At 40.5% G+C, this 19,545-nt stretch overlaps 1 protein-coding gene across 7 annotated transcripts in view; it reads right to left on the minus strand.

The window, feature by feature from the left end:
• LOC114545742 (sodium/potassium/calcium exchanger 2) overlaps positions 1–19,069 on the minus strand; it is a 59,372-nt gene extending 40,303 nt beyond the window's left edge. For 2 of the 7 annotated variants that reach the window (XM_028564223.1, XM_028564230.1), the window contains exons 1-3: positions 8,255–8,290; positions 6,146–6,369; positions 3,933–5,002 (exon numbers count right to left, since the gene is read on the minus strand). In XM_028564223.1, the coding sequence (XP_028420024.1) occupies positions 3,933–4,835 (903 nt within the window). In that variant the 5' untranslated portion in view covers positions 4,836–5,002; positions 6,146–6,369; positions 8,255–8,290. Of the gene's footprint in view, positions 1–3,932; positions 5,006–5,780; positions 5,870–6,145; positions 6,370–8,254; positions 8,291–18,601; positions 18,673–19,013 lie in introns of those variants that run through there. The other 5 variants (XM_028564228.1, XM_028564225.1, XM_028564226.1 and 2 more) reach the window with 5 other exon arrangements.
• Between the last annotated feature and the right edge of the window lie 476 nt (positions 19,070–19,545).

Consider the following 19,545-nt stretch of genomic DNA (forward strand, 5'->3'; position numbering starts at 1 on the left):
AAGTAAACAAAGTTATTAGGTACCAATCAGGCCAGAACTACCGGTAATAGGTAAATACATCCTTCTAACATCTGTTTGGGTCAAAGATGAACAAATATCATGCACTGGATATCAACTGAACTGACAACTCTGACGCAGGATTACATGAGTTTAATGTCTTGATGTTGATGATATCTAAAACTTTTGAGTAAAAGCTGCTATTATCAATATTTTTTTATATTAACAATGGCTCAAAGAACTATGTGAATGTGAAAGAGGTGAGTGAAAGTGACCAATCTGCGGACAATTATCAGCCGGGGCTACTGTTCCCCTGACAGGGTTTTATTGTCTTTCAGGTCAATGTTGTGTTAACTTGTTTCCACTGCTCCCAAGTGGCCACCAATGCAGGTTTAAGTATACTTTGTTAACAGTCACATTAAAAGGATTTTTTAGGGGTGCAAGCAGAGTTAATTTTCCACCTCCATTGACTGGGAGCTGAGGTTCTGAAAGTTTGTGTCAAGTTGTCATCAGTGGTAAGTGGTTACAGTAATAATAGATTTTTTGAGATTTTTTGAGTCCCCTTCTAAGATTTACAGAAAAAAAGAGAGAACAAATCCACATGTTGTCACTCCCCAAACTGTGAGGTGCCAACTTTCTCCTACTTGTCTCAAACTTAATGTGCTGAAAACAAAAGCTTTTGCTTTTCTATCAGCTATAATTCCAAATCATTCTAAGTGCATGGAACGTTGGAGCATTCATGGCTGTGTTAACTGAAATGAGAGATTATTGCAGATTACATAATTAGGCTGACCATTTATTGACCTGCTGTAAAACAATGGCTTTAAATAGATCTAGCATCCACTAAGATGTGACAGTTCTTTCGTGTTGTATTGATAATGTTCCACCTCATCCCTGGGCTAAAAAAGGAATGACACCTCTGAACTGTCAAATGATGGAAAAAGCAAGCCCTCCTCCAACCATTTAACACTGCCTGGAAGCTATAAGGCATTATTTTGGAGAAAATAAGAGAAACAAAGCCAGCTATTTTTACGTTACCAGGAGCAGAACAAACAAGTCTCACAAAAGAAACTTTTCATGTCGATAAAAAAAAGAGAACGCAGTACAAGCAGTTCTGTAGTGAGAGGGAAGGCAGCGGTGGCAGACAGTACAAAATTGACTGACGACTGCTAAATGCAAAACATCACGCTGCTGTCCATGTTGCTCTCGGAATTGAATTTTACATGGTATAGAGCATACATTGTTGACGGCCAACTCCCAATTACCAACCAAGCAACCTACACACTTTTATACTTAGGGTGACACCACTTCTCTTTTGCCATTGGCTGTCTGTGTTTCTACCTATGGTAGCAATGTAACACACAACGGGGACGTCCCAATATCATAATGCATGAAATAATCTCAGGAAAGCCCATTTTAATCAAGTGCATGGCCTCAAATAATACCCTATTGTCCTCACAATGCAATACTTTACACTTGAATGGTATGGTATGGAGGATTAAGGGCACCTTGGAGCTCGGTCATGACAGTGAAATGATTAACTTATAAAAAATAAATAAAAAAAGCTGCTCTCAGTTCATAGCAGAGAATTTCGCTTAAAAATAGAAAGAAAAAAAATAGAAGCACAAAACTACAACCTCGATCATATTTTTGCAGGACACTTGTCCTTGTTCTCCTGTTTTACTCCCATTACTCATGTATGGATTTACACACACACACACCTGCTAAATTGGCAATTAAATCTCAAAATAACACGTCTTGAAATACACGCGTCCCCAAAGTGTCAAAGCTTGATTAAAAAAAGTGTTTAGATGATTATAGTCTAATAATATTTGTGCCTTTCTAGTTCCATTAACCCTTGTAGACCCAGACTACAAAATAAAAGAGGTTGACTGACAACCTATTTCTAGTAAAATAAAATGTTTAGACTGTAATGATGTTAAATTCATTTATTTTATATGTTTTCAAAGCAGGGTGCTGAGAGGTGCAGACATGGGATTGTTACCCACAATGCAAGAGAGAGGAGAGGCTAAGTCAGCTGTAAGCGTCATAGGAGATGAGACATGATGGTGGGGTTTGATCGACTCATCTGTCTCGCACTATTTCTTCCCCTCATCGAAAGTCACACACACACACACACACACACACACACACACACACACACACACACACACACACACACACACACACACACACACACACACACACACACACACACACACACACACACACACACACACACACACACACACACACACACACACACGTTGGCCAAAGTACCCAGAATCCCTTGCAGCTCAAGGTCACCGGAGCATTCTCTGGCACTCAGCCAGTGCACCTCAGTTCTCACTCGTGCACGGAAGCCCTAGATCAAATTAGTGTGGCAGAATAGGAGCTACAGAACATAACTATTCCCATGCTTGCTTTTTTAAATGAAGAGAGGCAAAAACTGCAAATCAAATGGCGATGTTGGCTCCTGTGAGTTTCCCCCCCCAACAACATTGTGAAACCGGCCCTTTAAATATCCTTTATGTACTTAGAATAAATCCTGATTTAATTAAAGCTTTACAATACAACTTTCGCGAAATTTAATTTCCATCTCATGTCATAAAGAAATCTAAATCCGTCTGGATAATCTCTACACCGGTATCAAATTGCACTGCAGTGTCTTTTGCCCTCAAGTATCATTGAGGGGGTGAATGTTATGTAAAGTAACAATGATTTCTACGGTTTTTGTCTATGAAGTATTCACGGTTTATGCTGTTGAGCAAAAACTAAAATAATACACTGAATGACTGAATTGAATGAAGAACCTTCCTTGAGAGCAAATATGGAGGAACACAGAACAACCAAGACTATCACAGCAATCCTGAAGCCATTTACTGCACGTGGTTCACCTTGTCATGCTGTATGTGATTTGCATGTTTACTTTACATGTAAACTATTTACATACAATATTATTTAAGGAAATTGTTAACTGGGGAAAAAATAGCTCCTGAGATTTTCCAAGGGATTTGTTTTTCAGACCAGGACACAATTTGTAGAGCTTAACCCAGAATTACACATATGACTCAATTTATTAATCCCACAGTGGAATACTGTATGCCAGCCCTGTGCAGCATTGTTTAAACCACATTAATGCATGGTCAGTTTAGTTGTTCAAAGTCCTCCATATTTACACCTGCATAGTTCCTGTTATTTTAATCGAAAGTAATGCACATGTATGCCATAAGTCAGTCTCATGAAACATGTTTTACATGGCTTGTTGAATACTGAATGATCAAAGAGTGTGGGACATCTGTGAGACACGGGTCTTATCTGAAAATGACCATTAGGTTGATGAGAACAAAAAAAAAAAAGATGCATGGAATTAAAAGCATGTCTCCATAAACAAACTGGTTTCATCACAGTAAGCCTGACTTCATTAAAATAACAAATCAGCTGCATGCTATGTGTAAAAGGATGAGTGTTTGTGTTCCCATGCCAGAGGAGACATGGAAGGTCATTTCTATCAGCCATATACTAAAACTTGTATTACTGCACACCTACGTTAACGTCCTCGAAGTCTGACATAGGGCTGCTCGATTATGGAAAAAAAAATCATAATCACGATTATATTGAATTCATGATTATTTAACACGATTACTCATTGACTTTTGGAAAGATGTTGCAATTATGGAACTTTAAAAACAGTGAAAAAGTTAAACAAATCAACAGTGAAAATCACCTTGAACTGTGAAATTTCCCTTTCATTCAGAACACAAGACAAAATATGATTCTGTTTTTGTGATCATAAGGAGCCAAACTCGTAATTGTGATTAAAATTTCGATTAATTGCACAGCCCTGGTCTGACATTTCATATAAACTCGTATTTTCAGAGCAGATGGTGGTGAAGGGAAGTGGGAGAAAAACACGGCTCGAGAAACCAACTCACCTTGGGCTGTACTTCTACTTCTACCACTTGGTTCTTGTTCATGCAACCCTTGACGAAGTTCTCGACTGTGCTGTTGCACTTCATGAAGATCACGTAGGCGGCGTAGGCCGAGAGCAGCGTGATACTTTCCCACATGGAGATGACGTTATCCAGGAAGAAGATGATGAGCATGATCAGATCCAGGATGTAGAAGGAGACATCTCGGAAGAGAGGCCACCATGTTAGGTTGAGGATCTCCTTGGAGAAGATGGCACACATCCCAATCACAAAGAGGATGTTGAAGACGGCCGAGCCAACGATGGTCCCGATGCCCACGTTGCTGTGTGAGATGAAGACACCGATGATGGAGGTGAAGAGCTCCGGGGCCGAGCCGCCTGCTGCCATGAAGGTGGCACCCGCTACGTCATCCGAAATGGTCAGCTTCTCTGTGATGACCGTCAGCGCTGGGACGAAGAACTCGTCACACACTATGGCTAAGGCAATGAACATGTAGATCATGCCAAACATGTGGAGGACCACGGCTCCTCGGCGCCTCTCCGCACGAGTGAAAAGGTCTGGCGGGTACTCCCCCTGGCTCTCGTTGAACTTTGCTGTAGATTTCATGGCTGTTGGCATGTCGGCTGACACATTGGGGTCCCTCTGGTGTTGGGTGAAAAGTAGAGTCCTGTGGGGGGTCGACTGGTGGAGACTTTCCTGGGGGAGCACTGGCTCACTGAAACCCCCTGAGCTCCAGGTCAAGGCACTGAAGGAGACAGCACTTACGGCCACCAGGCTGAGGATGAATCCCACGATTCGCACTGGCCTCAGCTTTTTCCGCAGACACCGGTGGGCCTGCCGCTTACAGGCAGCACCCAACACGGGCCTTCTCTCTAGTGCATCCATGCAGGGTTGATCTGAACCCATGGCTGTGCAGCTCGTGGTGTCCTCACTGTCAATGGCTGGGTAGGAAGAGCAGGGAGCAGGTTTTACGGGAGACAATGCATGACGCTGTCTTCAGTTTCAAATGTGTTTTAAAGATTGTAGGTGCTTTCCAGGGTCTGGTTTGCCAAATGATGTCTTCATATTAGCCTCTGCTGGACAATGTCAACAGAATGAAGAAACATGAATTATTGAACCAGAAAAGAAACTCAAGAATGTAACATTAACATCAAAATACAATTGAATTGAAATAGGATATTTAAACAAGGTTTATTTATAGATTATGCTTTGTTGGTTTAGATAGTGTAATGCTACAAAGTTAAACAAGACAGAGAAGTAAACAATTAATTGATTCCTTAATGATCATAAAAGTTCATCTTTTCTAATTTTGGCTTCTGTATTTCACAAATACAGATTCTCAAATGTGCGCTTCTGTAGCTTTCTTTTTTACAACTATACAATTATAAACAGAATAACTGGTCATTTGTGATAGACAATACATTTTACCTTTCTTTATATGAATAAAAAAATAAAGCTACACTAATCAATGATCCTTGTTGCTGTGGAATTCGGTTGAAAAACCAGGACTAAAATGCCTGACCACTGCCAAAAAAAAAAAAAAGCTACAGTAGGCTAGATATTCTGAAATAAAAATCAAACAGGAAATCAATTTACAATGTTATGTGTTTTAAATCATCCCATGGTCTCTATTATCTCACTGCACTCCAAAATAAATCTATAATTAAGATAAAATATATATTACGAAAAAATAAATCAAGAATTGATAACAAGTTTGAATATTTACGTGTAATTAAGTGACATAGTCCACTGTGGCCATTGTGTGGCCTTAGTACACCTACATTAGCTGCAAACCGTTTAGTGTTAATTGTGACAACTTTCAATCAAAAATCGGAAACCTGCTGTTTTTACCTGGGAAAATATCACGAAACGTGAAGGCCGACGGTTTACGGACATCACTTGGCTGCAGTCAGTGAAAATGGTCAACGCTATGACGCTGCTGCTCAGGTAAAAGCACATAAAAACACACGTCCTGTCCTGTTTGACTTTTCAATGATACACAGCCTTTTGCCTTTAAGCTCAACGGCTCGTCTGAGATGGCAGTGCCACTGACAACTCTTTCCCCTGTCTGCCCTTCAATAACGCATTCGCCCTTTCAGCTGGATCATCACACAACAAACGGCTACCCAGCATCTCCGACCAAAACAGCCCAGCATTAGTTCCCCCGGCGAGGCGCATGGTGCGTGGAGAGGCTGCAGACGGCGGCGTGCCCTTACCTTTGACAGAGGCGAGAAAACAGCCGCACGGCACAGCAGCAGGGTGGAATTAGGAAATCCTCTCTCCGGTGCCCTCTTGCTCTCATTGAGCAAAATGTGACCGGTCTCCGCTCTCCGACGGCAGAGGAGGAGCTTTGGAGGAGAGAGAGAAAAAAAACTGCTTTTCCAACTGCGTTCACCTCTCTCCCTCACAGCAGCAACAGCAGCAACAGCATCCCTCCCGTCTCGGATGAGAGGAGAGAAAGAAAGAAAATAAATTTAAAAAGAATCACTCGGTCAAAAATACCTTGCTAATGTAGCAGAATATTGTGCTGGGCTGGGTTGAGCACGTGAACAGCTTGGTTTATTAATAAAGCCAGGTAAGCGGCAGACAGCGCGTCCGTTCCTGCTCGATTCCCGCGGTGCATGGGGGCTCGATCTGGTGAGGTTGCATTTTAAGGGAGGAGTTGCCGTGGTTACACAGCAAAGGCAGTATTTCCAGCGATTATTTTGTCTCTCATGACGGAACAGGTGGACATGCTTCAGCTCAGTTGTACATTTATGTGTAGGCTACGCATTAGGTCATTTCAAGGTTATTATGCAACTCAAAGTACAACACGTGAGATCTAAGCTGCAGCATCATTAATTTTTTTTTTACACCTACAAATTATTCATATTCTCACTCTGGATATTTCGTTTGAAAAGAAATTCGTAACATTATGGGAATGCTTGCCATGCGTTTTATAAGAGGATTGATACACTCATGTGAAGCTGTAGTCAGCTCAGCAGCTGCTTATCTTATAGCTTACCACAATTTTATTTATGCACTTCAGTTTTTGTAGCCTACAGATTAAACAAACAAGATATAGGTAACCAACATGACCGGCTCCTGGGTTAGCTCCAGCTTCATATTGAACTAATAGTGGTATCGATCTGTTCATCTAACTCTAGGCAAGTCCCAAATTCTTGAACTATTCCTTTAAGATCTTGATTTTATTTTATTTATTTTTATAAATTTGAAACATTTCTGGTTCCAATACCAAATGGTAGAGTAAAAATGTAAAGTTCAGGTATGCTTCATGTGCCAATTTGCTTTATTTTGAATATGTCAAATCATGTCATAATCTCCTCAGCCCCTCAGGTTGCCATGTTTCCCCCTCATGTCAAATAAAGCCACCCAACCACTTGGCATTAGTCGACAGGCCAAACCCCGTTGGATAGACGCAGACACGCAATCTCTACACAGTGTGACAGAGTATGTGTGACACTAATGGCCTGGTGCTGTATAATAAATCAGGATTCACTGAAATCATTGATTACCCCCTCTCCTCTGCTCTCCTCTCCTCCCCACTGTAGCTGCCTCTTACCTAACAGGAAACACAGAGGCCCGGCAGCATTGACTTGAGTTACCTCAGATTATCAATAGGCTAGTTAGAATTTTTTGTGACCACCATCCGTTGTGGTTCATATTGGTCCAGAGTTTAAGTACGGGTTAATGCCCGACGAGGTGTCCATTGTCAGGTATTAATGGGTTGCCTCCGCCGAAGTCCATTAATACCTGACAATGGACACCTCGAAGGCATTAACCCGCTTATACCACGGTCACTTGCCAAATAACATATTTTTAAAACATTAGTTCATATTTAAATTAGTTTTACAATCGAAATCTAAAAAAAAAAATAACTCCGTTTCCCTGGTTACGCCTGACGGTTTGACTAATACCTGGAACAATCATTCCCATCCATCAGGTTCTTATGCAATGCAAACTTTCTTCACTCCACCAGGAATTAGGAAGGACTTTAGATACGACTTGAACCCCTTAGCAACCGGAGATATTTATATAGTCCGCTCAGCTGATAGAACCCTTCAGTTTAGCTGAGAGCCAGAAAGCTAACGCTATGCTAGCAATATCCAAAGTCAATAACATTGTGTACAGTTGGCAATCAGTAAAAATAATTTGACAGTATGTTGAACAACAAGACAAGCTAGCTATCCAGCCATGTCATTGTCCCCAAAACAATATAACAACTTTTACGAAGAATTCAATCCGCGAGGTGTACTGTCGGCTGGATGTGAGATAACGTTATTCGCTGTGAAACAAAGTCAGTCCAAAGGGCCAGTATAACTTACTTCTTGCAGCGTGTGTGTTTTAGCGCCATCCTGTGGTGTTCAGAGGTCGATTTGGAAATAATAAATCCACATTTCCTTATTGATTTAATGTAGCGCATTCATTTAGAACAGTAAACAGTCAGTTTCACCGAACTCCTTTAGTAGGTGTCCTACATCACTTTTTAATGGACACCCTGCAGCCAATCAGAATCGAGTATTCACCCAGACCACGGTATAAACTAAATTAGCTCATTTGGTAGTACTTGGTATGAAAAAAAAACAAAAAAAAAAACACCTTTGAATGTCTTCTGATATGTGCTTAAAGCTATAATGTGTAGTTTCTGTCGCCCCCATGAGGAATTCTAAGTAATGACAACAAAACTGTCAGCGTGTCCACATGATACAAGTGACCGCCCCCCCCCCCCCCCCCACCCCTCCTCCACACAGTTGCGTATAGCCAAGGAGGACACGGAGGATTAAAAAAACATGATGGACTCTTCAGAAGAGGTAATTATCTTCACTCAAACTTCTGAATGTAGCCATATTGAGAAATACAGAGAGAGTTGTGTGGAGTGGATAGTCTTAATTAGCTTTGTAGCAACTCATTTGGCACCGGCTTGAATGTAACTGACGTTTATTAATATCAAAAAGTTACGCACTAAAGCTTTAAATATAATATGTCTTTGAATAAGAACTCTTTTGTAATAAAAACAGCAAAAAAAATTGTTCATTAAGCAATATTTTTTTCTGGACACAGGACGGTGGTGTCATTCTTCTTATCCAGCTAAGTCTCGGCAAGAAAGCAAATAAACATATTTCCTAAAATGTCGAACTAACCATAAAGACTTAACCTCCATTTTCTAATGTCAATCATAATTCCATCTCACAGGACCTGCAAGTGAAATGCTGTCACACTCCACAGCCCAGAAGCCCACTAATTTTGTTCAAGTGATTGAGTTTGATTGCCTCACTACACGTATCGCCACTGGGCGTCATCTAACCATTCCCAAGTTTTTTCACAAGAACAAACTGGTGGCGGTCCTGTCAAGCTGATTAAAAAGTGAGGATTTGATTTGCGAATAGACACAAATAGGCTACATCATCGATCAGATGGTTAGGGATGATAAGACCGGGCTGTGACGCATGGCTTTTGTCACAGAACCAACTGTCAATTTAGAGAATTAGGGCCATTCCACTGATTTCATACATGGCGTTCAGCCTACTCGACATGAGGAGTATTACTCAGCCTGGGAAAACAATAGTATAATGTCTTCTGTAGAGCCATTTTCTCTTATGAACTCCGGACATTGTCTGTTGCCCTTTTACACATGTCGCACACAACAGGAGATTGTCTGTGTCAGACACGTTGGAAATACACCGTTTGGTTTAAGCGAGGGTTGGCGCACAGAGTGTGCAGGAGGAAGGACATGATGCGGATTACACCGCGGCCAGGTAGCCGGTTCGTAAATTGGTCAAAAACAACCAAGTCTCTTGCCATTCCTTGAATTTGTCGAGAGATTTCAGTGTCAGCCCTCACTAACAGAAGTTCCCGAATCTCGTTGTCTCTCCAGTTAGAAATGTTCATTGCCTTCTTCTGGTAAATTACCCTTCTTCTTCACCCTTGAATGTTTTTTTTTCTTTCTGGTTTCGCACCAGCCACGTGCCAGAAACGTCAACATGTCCACTCGCTCGCTGTGAATTCTCTTAACAATGAGTGGCTCTATTCACACTTGGGCTCAATTGGAGTTTACACAGACTTGGCACGGAGCTGGCATGGTAAAGTCTGTAACTGGGACATTTGTGTTCTCATATACAGCTTCCCCCAGGTAATGTCTAGATAATTTCAGGGTTGCAGTGCATGTGTGAAATGGGTTTAGCTCTGGAGGGGGCGTTCCAAAGTTTGAAAAAATAACCCTACTGATGTCGCAGTGATGTCATCAGGGTTATCTCGGCCTGTGCTTGAGACTTGAAGTTTTGAATAGAAAGTCTGCACTATGAAGGTATTGGGTTTAAAAAAAGTTTGACCTTGTGGATACAGATGGCCTCAGGGAAATGTGATAGTAAATTATAACACTAGTTTGAATACTGACTCTATAGCACACATTGGCTGATCCATTTGTTTAAAATTATACGTTTAGCTGTATGAGCACAGTAAACATCATCATCATAAAGTGCACTCTGTGCCTGTGACCCCAACTCTTCAAATTAGATCCGTCAATATTTTTGCCTATCAAATGAGATCGTCATCCAGGCCCTTGTCAGCTCTTTTTCAACAATGGCCCCCAGTGCACACGCAGCCTCTCCTCTACTGGCCACTCCTGATCTGGCTGCATTTCCAGCATAAAAGTGATGACTGGTCACAGGTCATGTGGGTTGTGGTGGGGAGGAAGGGGTTTTGGAAGGGTGATGGTGGCAGCTGTTTTGATTTGTCTGAAATCTGTGCTGTGACAAAAACAACAGAAATTTCCATGCTGGCCCTGCCCCCCACCGGCCCACCCTCGCTTTGGCCCAGCAGCTAAATCCAAGCCTTTGTGTCCCACATAGTTGTATGGATTTGTCAGCAATGGGGCAGGGGCAGTGGGGGGTAGATAGAGTGATGATAACCAAGCAAGTTTTTCCGGTGAAGAGGGAAGGACAATTGACTGAAGCAAGGTATTGAATTAGCTCTATTAAACAAGTAATTTTTGTTAATAACCAACGGCAGTAGCAGTTGGATCCTGTAGATGAGGAAAGCAGTGAAATTGGAGACTCCCAAGATAAGCTTTTTCTAAGAGACCTGCTCCGGATTAGATGTTGAAAGCCTCATATTAGCAACCCCCCAACCACAAGTTTGTACAAAGAGGCTTGGACAGACCACCTGCTCCTTAGGAAAATGCATTTAGCAAAACAAAATGGGCACAGGCACCAATAGGATGCTCAGATAGTAAATAGTGAATAAATGAGGCTCTTAAAACAGCTGAGTAAAGCAAGATTGTTCAAAGATACAGTGGGAGATACCATTTTAGCTGAAAATTACGGGAGGATGGGAATATTCATTTTAGCGGCAGCTCTAAAGAGATTAACAAATTGATAATCCACAGGCAGGTCTGATCACTAAGTGCTGGAGCTGATTAGATGCGAGCCCACAGTGTGAAAGTGAGACTCTACTTTTACTGGTGGTCCATGTAAACACAGCATAGACAGGATTTTAGAAATATTAAAGTCCAAGCAGCCCCTCCAAATGCAGATCATTTTGAAGACAAGAGACCTGGAATTTCACATTTTTTGTTACCCTGGATATTTTTTTCATGTTCAAATCCTTTAACTGTTCTACTGTATTTTTTTTCATGTTGTGCTATTGGATTTATTGTTTTGGAATACTGTATTAATGTAAACATACAACAACAGTTGTGTCCCAAAAAATGTTTGTACCAGATTTTATGGCAATCTATTCAATCTTTGTTGAGACATTTCATCCCTTAGAGGACCTTGACTGGCTGTACACAATTCCATGGCAATGTATCAAGTAGTTGATGAGATATTACAGTCTGGACTGGACTGACAGACCCGACTACCATCCTTACAGCCACAGCACTGGCATGGCTAAAACACACACATTTTGACCTGCTTACAAGCGTTTAATCCAAATAGTCATGAAACTCAACATTTAAATAGCAAAAAAGGTTTTTTTTGCAATCAGCTGCTTAGGAAGTTAAAAAATAAAATAAAAAAAATAAATCACTACATTCCAGAGCATATTGGAGGACTCAACTTTAATCTGTTGTAGAGAGAAGGTACTAGTTTCTTTTGGCCAGGATTGGAGTTTGTACTGCAAGGTTTGCCAGGATGGTAAGAATGGAATGATTAAAAACACGATTGCTCATCATTGATCATCAGCACACTGACAATTCTACAGAAACTAGAGGATAAAACATTTGACTGTTATGCTGCATTGTGTAGTTAAGTACAGCCTAATACACTATCTTAAATAGATTTTTCTGCCAGGGTCATGAGCATAGCTATTGTAAAACTCCAATCAATCTTTGACCTTACAGGGTTTAACCATTGCAGGTCAATGCCACTTCAGGACAAACGAGTCACATTGATCTGCTTACTCCATCCCTCATCTCACATTCATAAAAGCAGGAGGGACAACATGTGCGATGTGAGATGTGGCTACAAAGGAAATGATCAGATTTGCTACGTTTGTTTTGGTGTAGACGATTTCAATTGAAGGTTTCAAGGTTCAAGCGAACAACAACCTGCCACTGGAGCATATTTTCTTCGGTTGTTATCTGTCATTGAGAAGTCTGATGTGAAGGAGGACAGCATTGATACATGATGTGTGCTGCATTATAAGGTTAATCCTTATGTCAACAGCCACACAGATGGGCTGACCTGCTGGACTGCAGGGATTAGGTATCGGTGGGGGAGAAGTTAAAGATCATTGCTGCCTGTCTAGTTACGATGAAGTAGTGAGCTTGGGCAAAAACCCGACAACTTTAAAAAAATAAATAAATAAAAAAATAAGTCGAAAAAATGCTTCATGCTCTGATGTCATTAAGAAGGCGAAAGCAGAGCTGTAATCCTATTTTAATCGCAGTGGATTTATTAAACAGGAGCAGCAGGTTTAAATCTCAGCAGATTACACAGAAGACCCAAGGAGATGTGAAGAGGAGGAGGAAGGGGTGGGGCGGTGCTTGCGTAATCAAGTGCACTTAAGGTGATATGGTTCATCTTTGATAGTCAGGACCGATTGAGAGGGAGGGGCCGCAGGCGTCAGGGGACTCCTCCAAACGTGAGCAGTAAAGTCAAATGGCTTCACATTACATAAACTTTTTAAATCATCTGACCATCATGCATTTATTGATATTTTGTTGGATTGAGATCTAAATTAAATATTTCATTAAGATATATTTTGGTATAGTTACGTCTGACAAGATTAAGACCAACTGGCTGCAGATGTTACTAATTATTTGGACTTGTGTGTGCCTCAGTGTCCCTTGGAGTCAGCGCAAATCTCTTTGGCACCCTTTGTTAAAGACCTAGATTCTTGAGAAGAACGGGTTAATCCCACGTCGCGTCACATCTGGACTTAATCAAATCAATCCCTTAGCAGAACATTAACATTTAGAACAAGCTTCCACCTCTAGGTCATCAGTAATAATAATAAAAAAAAGTTTCCAATAAAAAAAATGTACGGGGCTGAGGGGCATTCATGGTTGTAATAATGCTTGTCACACATTCACACAAAATGTCTTGGATAATCTTGCTGCTCATGTGTCTAACTTAACATAAGGGACACAAAAAGCTGTGTAGCCTATAACTAGAGTTCATCTTGAGATGGAATCACACCAGCCATGACTTCCTGCCCCCCTACTTCTGGGGCCTTGCTCGGACCGAACAGATCTTCAAACTCGGCCTTCATTTTGATCTCAACTACACACCTGTAAAGTTTTGTGACTACATCTTGCACGGTTGTGGCACTATTGTGGTGACAGAATCTGTCCACAGACAGACATAAACACTTGGCAAAGTACCGGTACTCAAAACCACTACAGTAGGTGCCATCAGAACCACATTTTGCCATGATGAAACACACGCAGAATACCAAAGTGAAAGCAATACCAGCGTCGCTGTCACGGCTGGTAACAAACTTGGGAACTGATAATATATGCCTCTCTCTCTCACACATATAGGCTACTCTTAACTAGGTTATCTTCCAAAAAAAACAAAAAATGTAATACTGGTCCAAGTTGATGCACTAATTGTCAGAGACAAAATATTTATTTTAAGTATTAAAGTATCATTAAGTAGTATTATTTATTAGATGTAAAACATTCCAAAGTGTACTGATTAATCTACAAAAAAATGGATGCGGAATGTGCCAACACACTGTACAGAGCCTTGTGATGTCACTGAACTTTGCCTTTGCCAAATGCTGAGTCTAAAAAAGGATGCCAAGCTCACCATCTGTTGGCTAAGCTTGGCAAATGTCTGTGACACAGCACCTCTTTGATAGGGAGCCTTTTTGAACCGTTTCTCTAATTTTTAGTGTGACAGTGTGTAAGCTGCAGATTTTAGTACGTTGGTTGCCAGTGTGCATGACAAGCACTTCTTGTTTTGCAAATAAATGTTTAATACAATGAAGTGCTCTATGAAGATTATTATTGGGTGACCAGTTGGACAGTTTTAAAAGAAAATAGTTAGAAGTATTATTGCAACAATTGTGACACTATTTAGATAAATCTTAAAGGAACACGCCGACTTATTGGGAATTTAGCTTATTCACCATAACCCCCAGAGTAAGTCGATACATACCCTTCTCATCTCCGTGCGTGCTGTAACGCTGTCTGATGGTTCCAGCATTAGCTTAGCCCAGCACAGATCCTGCAGGTAACTGGTTCCAACTAGCCTACTGCTCCCAATTGTGACAAAAGTAACAAAATAACGCCAACATGTTCCTATTTACATGTTGTGATTTGTATAGTCACAGCGTGTACAAAAAACAACGTAACATGAGACACAGCCATCTTCTAACAGTAAACAAACCGGGAACTATATTCTCAGACAGGCTTGCTGCGAGCATATCACTCCGCCCAAGTACTATATTCTTCCACCTGAGAATATAGTTCCCGGTTTGTTTACAGTTAGAAGACAGCTGTGTCTCATGTTACGTTGTTTTTTGTACACGCTGTGACTCTACAAATCACAACATGTAAATAGGAACATGTTGGCGTTATTTTGTCACTTATTCGGAGCAGTAGGATTACTGGAACCATTCACCTGTATCTCCTGTGCTGGCCTGATGCCGCTGGAGCCGTCAGACAGGATTACAGCATGCATGGAGATGAGAAGGATAGGTATCGACTTGTCTAACTCTGGGGGTTATGGTGAATAAGCTAAATTCCCAATAAGTCGGCGTGTTCCTTTAAAGGCAGGGTTGGTAATGTTGAAAAGGTAGCAAGATTTGAAAGTAGCATCTCCTCGGGGCTTCGTCTAACCCCTCCCCCTGCCCTCTGGGCTCCGACCCACACACAGACATGCACAAGCACTGCTGCGGAAAGGACCGCAATTTTACTTTATGTCTCATTCACCAGTCAGCAAACACCTAATATTATCATACCGAATGTTGAAAGCAAACATGACTACTGTTCGCAATGCAGCAACGACACGCACTGAGCTCAGGCTCGTACACGACATGGGTACGGTATGAGTACGCACAATGGGGCAAGGAGGCATTTCATTGGTTCTTTCCAAGCAGACTTTTTTTACAGGATTACAGCAGCTACAGATGACGGATCTTTTTCGCTCCTTTTTTAGAGCCCATAATTCATTACTGTCAGGCTGTAAAAAACATTTCAAACAATATATAAAAAAAGTGTATATTTGTAAGACTAATGCTACGTTTACACGTGGCCGGCTATTTTCATAAACGGACATTTCAACCTCTTGGTTTTCAGAAAAGTGTTCCTTTGATATGTACCCGTGTATATATGCTGTCAATGCAGTCAAGAGCATGCCAGACCTGTAGGTGGCAGTGTAACAAGAAGCTCAAGCCCACATTAGCCAATCAGAATCCCGACAATAGCAACCAATCACGTCCTCTTTCTCTCTCTCGGCTGCCTAAACCTCCATTTGTTTCAGTTTACATGCAAACATGCAACCTCCATTTGTTTCAGTTTACATGCAAACATGCAAATGAAGATTTCAAAAATCTCCACTTTGGCTGGAGTTTTTAAGAAATAATCGTTTTATGTGATAAAAACTGGGTTTTCGTGTAAATGAGAGGCGAAACCGCAGGAAAATATCTGTGTCTTCCCTTCATGTAAACGGGGCTTTAAAGGCAGGGATAGTTACTATGAATTTTATAAAAAATAGTTTTCTTATATACATACACACACTACCAGTCAAAAGTTTTAGAACACCCCAATATTTCCAGGTTTTTATTGAAATTCATGCAGTTCAATGTCTTATTGTACTCTGAAATGAAAGAATAGAACAAATGAAAAATTTAAGTTAAAAAATAAATCATGGAATCAATTTATAAACCAAAATGTATTCCACATTTTTAACTCATCAAAGTAGCCCCCTTTGGCAGATGTAACAGCTGAACACACTCGTGGCATTCTTTCTACAATGGAAATCAAATATTCTTCAGAAAGTTCTTCCCAACTCTGTTGCAGAAGTTCCCATAAATGTGCGGCACTTGTAGGTTGCTTTGCTTTCACTTTTCTGTCCAGTTCATCCCAAACCAGCTCAACGGGGTTTAAATCTGGTGACTGTGCTGGCCACTCCATGTTTTTAAGCTTACCATCTTGTTCTTTTTTGCTAAGGTAGTTCTGGCATAGCTTGGACTTATGTTTCGGGTCATTATCTTGCTGTAGGATGAACCCCTGACCAACTAGGCGCATACCAGAGGGTACTGCATGGCGCTGCAAAATGCTGTGGTAGCCGTTTTGGTTCAGGGTGCCTTTCACTCTGTACAAATCACTGACCCTGGATCCAGCAAAACAGCCCCAGACCATCATGCTTCCTCCTCCATGTTTTGAGAGTTGATGTCACACACTGAGGAACCATCCTTTCACCTACTCGACGGCGTACAAAAATCCTGCGTGATGAACCGAAGATTTCAAATTTTGATTCATCAGTCCATAACACCTTCTTCCAGTCTTCAGTAGTCCATGGACGATGTTTCTTGGCCCAGGCAAGCCTCTTTCTTATTGTGACGTCTTAGCAATGGCTTTCTTGCTGCAACTCAACCTATCAAACTTGCAGCTCGAAGTCTTCTCTATACAGTTGAAACTGAGACTTGCTTATTTCGACCACTATTAAGATGTGCTTGAAGCGGTTGTCTTGTGAGCCGCCTATCACACAAGCTGTTGACTCTCAGAAACTTGTCTTCTGATTCTGTTGTGGCTTTGGGTCTGCCAGACCTCTTCCTGTCAGAGTTTCCCCCAGTTTCTAAGTGCCTTTTGATGGTGAAGAATACTGTACTCACTGACACCTTGACTTTCTTTGCAATTTCTCTGTAGGAAAGACCAACATTCTTAAGTGTCATGATGGTCTCTCTTCCATTGTTAATTGCCTTTTTCCCGCCATTTTTATGGCAACACACTACTTTCTGCAGTACAATACTGTTCAAATAATGCTCACGAGTGTGTGGTACCACAGTGTGTTCCAACAATACTTTTATACAAACAGAGGGGGTTGTAAGTTATCCAAACAAGTTGGAACACCTGTGGGAATTGGTATAGCACCAACTTTCAAATCTTGATCAACCTCCATTGCTGCAGAACAGCTTTATGTTGTTAACCCATTTCATGTTCCCTGAAAAAGGCCTTTTTGTAAAATACTGAAATGTACATTATTTTTCAGTTTTGGGTAACCTTTTTTTTTTTTTTTTTAACCTCAGGCAATTACCTTTGTACCATTTCAAGCTATTCATTGGACTTGAGCTGCTAAAATTTCAATAAAAAATAAATAAAAATTTGGGGTGTTCTAAAACTTTTGACCAGTATCATGGGTTTTATTGTACTAGATCATTTTAGGTTAAACCAAAAGGAAAATCTCTCTTATTCCTCTGTATGATACCCTTGCTAACTTCTGACTACCGTTACATGAGATTGTGTTTGCATAGAATTTACCATAGGACAGCTGCAGGGCCGTTTACATCAAAACCTTACAGAGGCGTTCTTGTCAAACACAGTTCAATAAAAAGCTCTCATATTCTTTAAAAATAAATAAATAAGTGAGCTCCTAGTTTGACAATAGCTATATTAGATTTATTAGACATTAGATTTAAGTTAACTCTGCTGAAACTATTGAAACTATTTTTCCATAACATTTTTCAGACCAGTGGGGGAAAAAAAACATCTAAAATACACATTTAGGTGTTTATTTTACTTCTCTTTGTCTATTTGTGCCTGTAAACATTTCCCAAATTCACCAAAAGTAAGCATTAAATAATACCTAATTTGCATATTTAACTACACATTTCAGAAAACCTTTAATACAAAAACATAATAGTCTTAATGTTTGTAATCAACTGTGGAAGTTTTGCAATATCTATTAGTTAAAATATTTTCCATATTCACCTGTAGTGTCTCCCTTAAAAAATAAAACAAAAAATGTTTGTAGGATTATGTTACACACACACACACACACACACACACACACACTTACATATTACAGAGAATTAGCATGTGCATTTTCACAAGTGTGTGTATGTATTAACAATATATTTGGAGATTTGCATCAGTTTGAAGGACAGACTTCCCAATGCCACCCTAAACTGTCAGGTATTTTCATACCACTGCTGCCATCTATTGGGCAATCTATGCACTGAATTTAAATTGCAAATACCCCTTTTGGTTTACAGTCACTTACAATGCTCCTTGGTTGTGTAAAGTCCCCATTGAGGATTTGCAGGAATAAACACCAGATATGCTTAATTCACGGTGAACACATGGACTTGTCAAGCAGGAAAAACACAGGTGCAACTAATCACATTGATTAGAGTCCACCTGGTTGTGCAGTAGGCCACGTCAGCCAAAGCAAACACTTGAAAATGTAAATGGAAGGCGGCCAAAGTTAACAATATTGGTTACACCTGCGATTTTCCTGATGGGACATTTCAAAATAAACTGTGAAAGGACCCAAAGGTTTAAATCAAGTGGTCCTAAACACAGCTTTTCAGCCAAGAGTCTTTCTTTGAGAATTATTTGTTACAACAGTCCTCTGTTCAACTTTCAGATTTAACAAGGTATTCATTCATCTGATAAAAGTGTCACATCCTTACCGCTAGAGGTTAAGCCGAGCAAAATCCTGATTCATTATAATTCAAGCTGTCAGCAAGCTCAACACCCTCCCCTCTCTCCCTCCCCTCTGCCCCCAAGAACTCTGGACTGAATCAGGATCAGCACCGGCCACTTTATAATAAAGACATTCAGGAACTCTTCCTTTTATATTGCACATTTCACTATCTTTACCTTTAGTTTTCTGTACTGTTTGATTTTGCCTTACATTTGCACTATTTAGAATGTATTACTATATTTTACATTTTACTCATCTTTATAAATTTATATATAACTTATCTTTCTTTATATTATTTGTAGATATGTCTTATCTTTTTTATATTATACTTGTTGTACATGACTTTATTGCACCATGGGTCAGAGAAAAACTTATTTTCAATTGCTCTGTATTTCTGGCACATATTGCAGAATTTATGAATAAAGTTGACTTGACTTGTTGGTTTCATAGAATGGGACATCACGGTCCCTGCTCCTAGAGATTGTGTGCTGTTGTACAGAAAATGGACTGCCCACACT

The sequence above is a fragment of the Perca flavescens genome, chromosome 19 (genome assembly GCF_004354835.1).
Source record: "Perca flavescens isolate YP-PL-M2 chromosome 19, PFLA_1.0, whole genome shotgun sequence".
Taxonomy (NCBI): domain Eukaryota; kingdom Metazoa; phylum Chordata; class Actinopteri; order Perciformes; family Percidae; genus Perca; species Perca flavescens.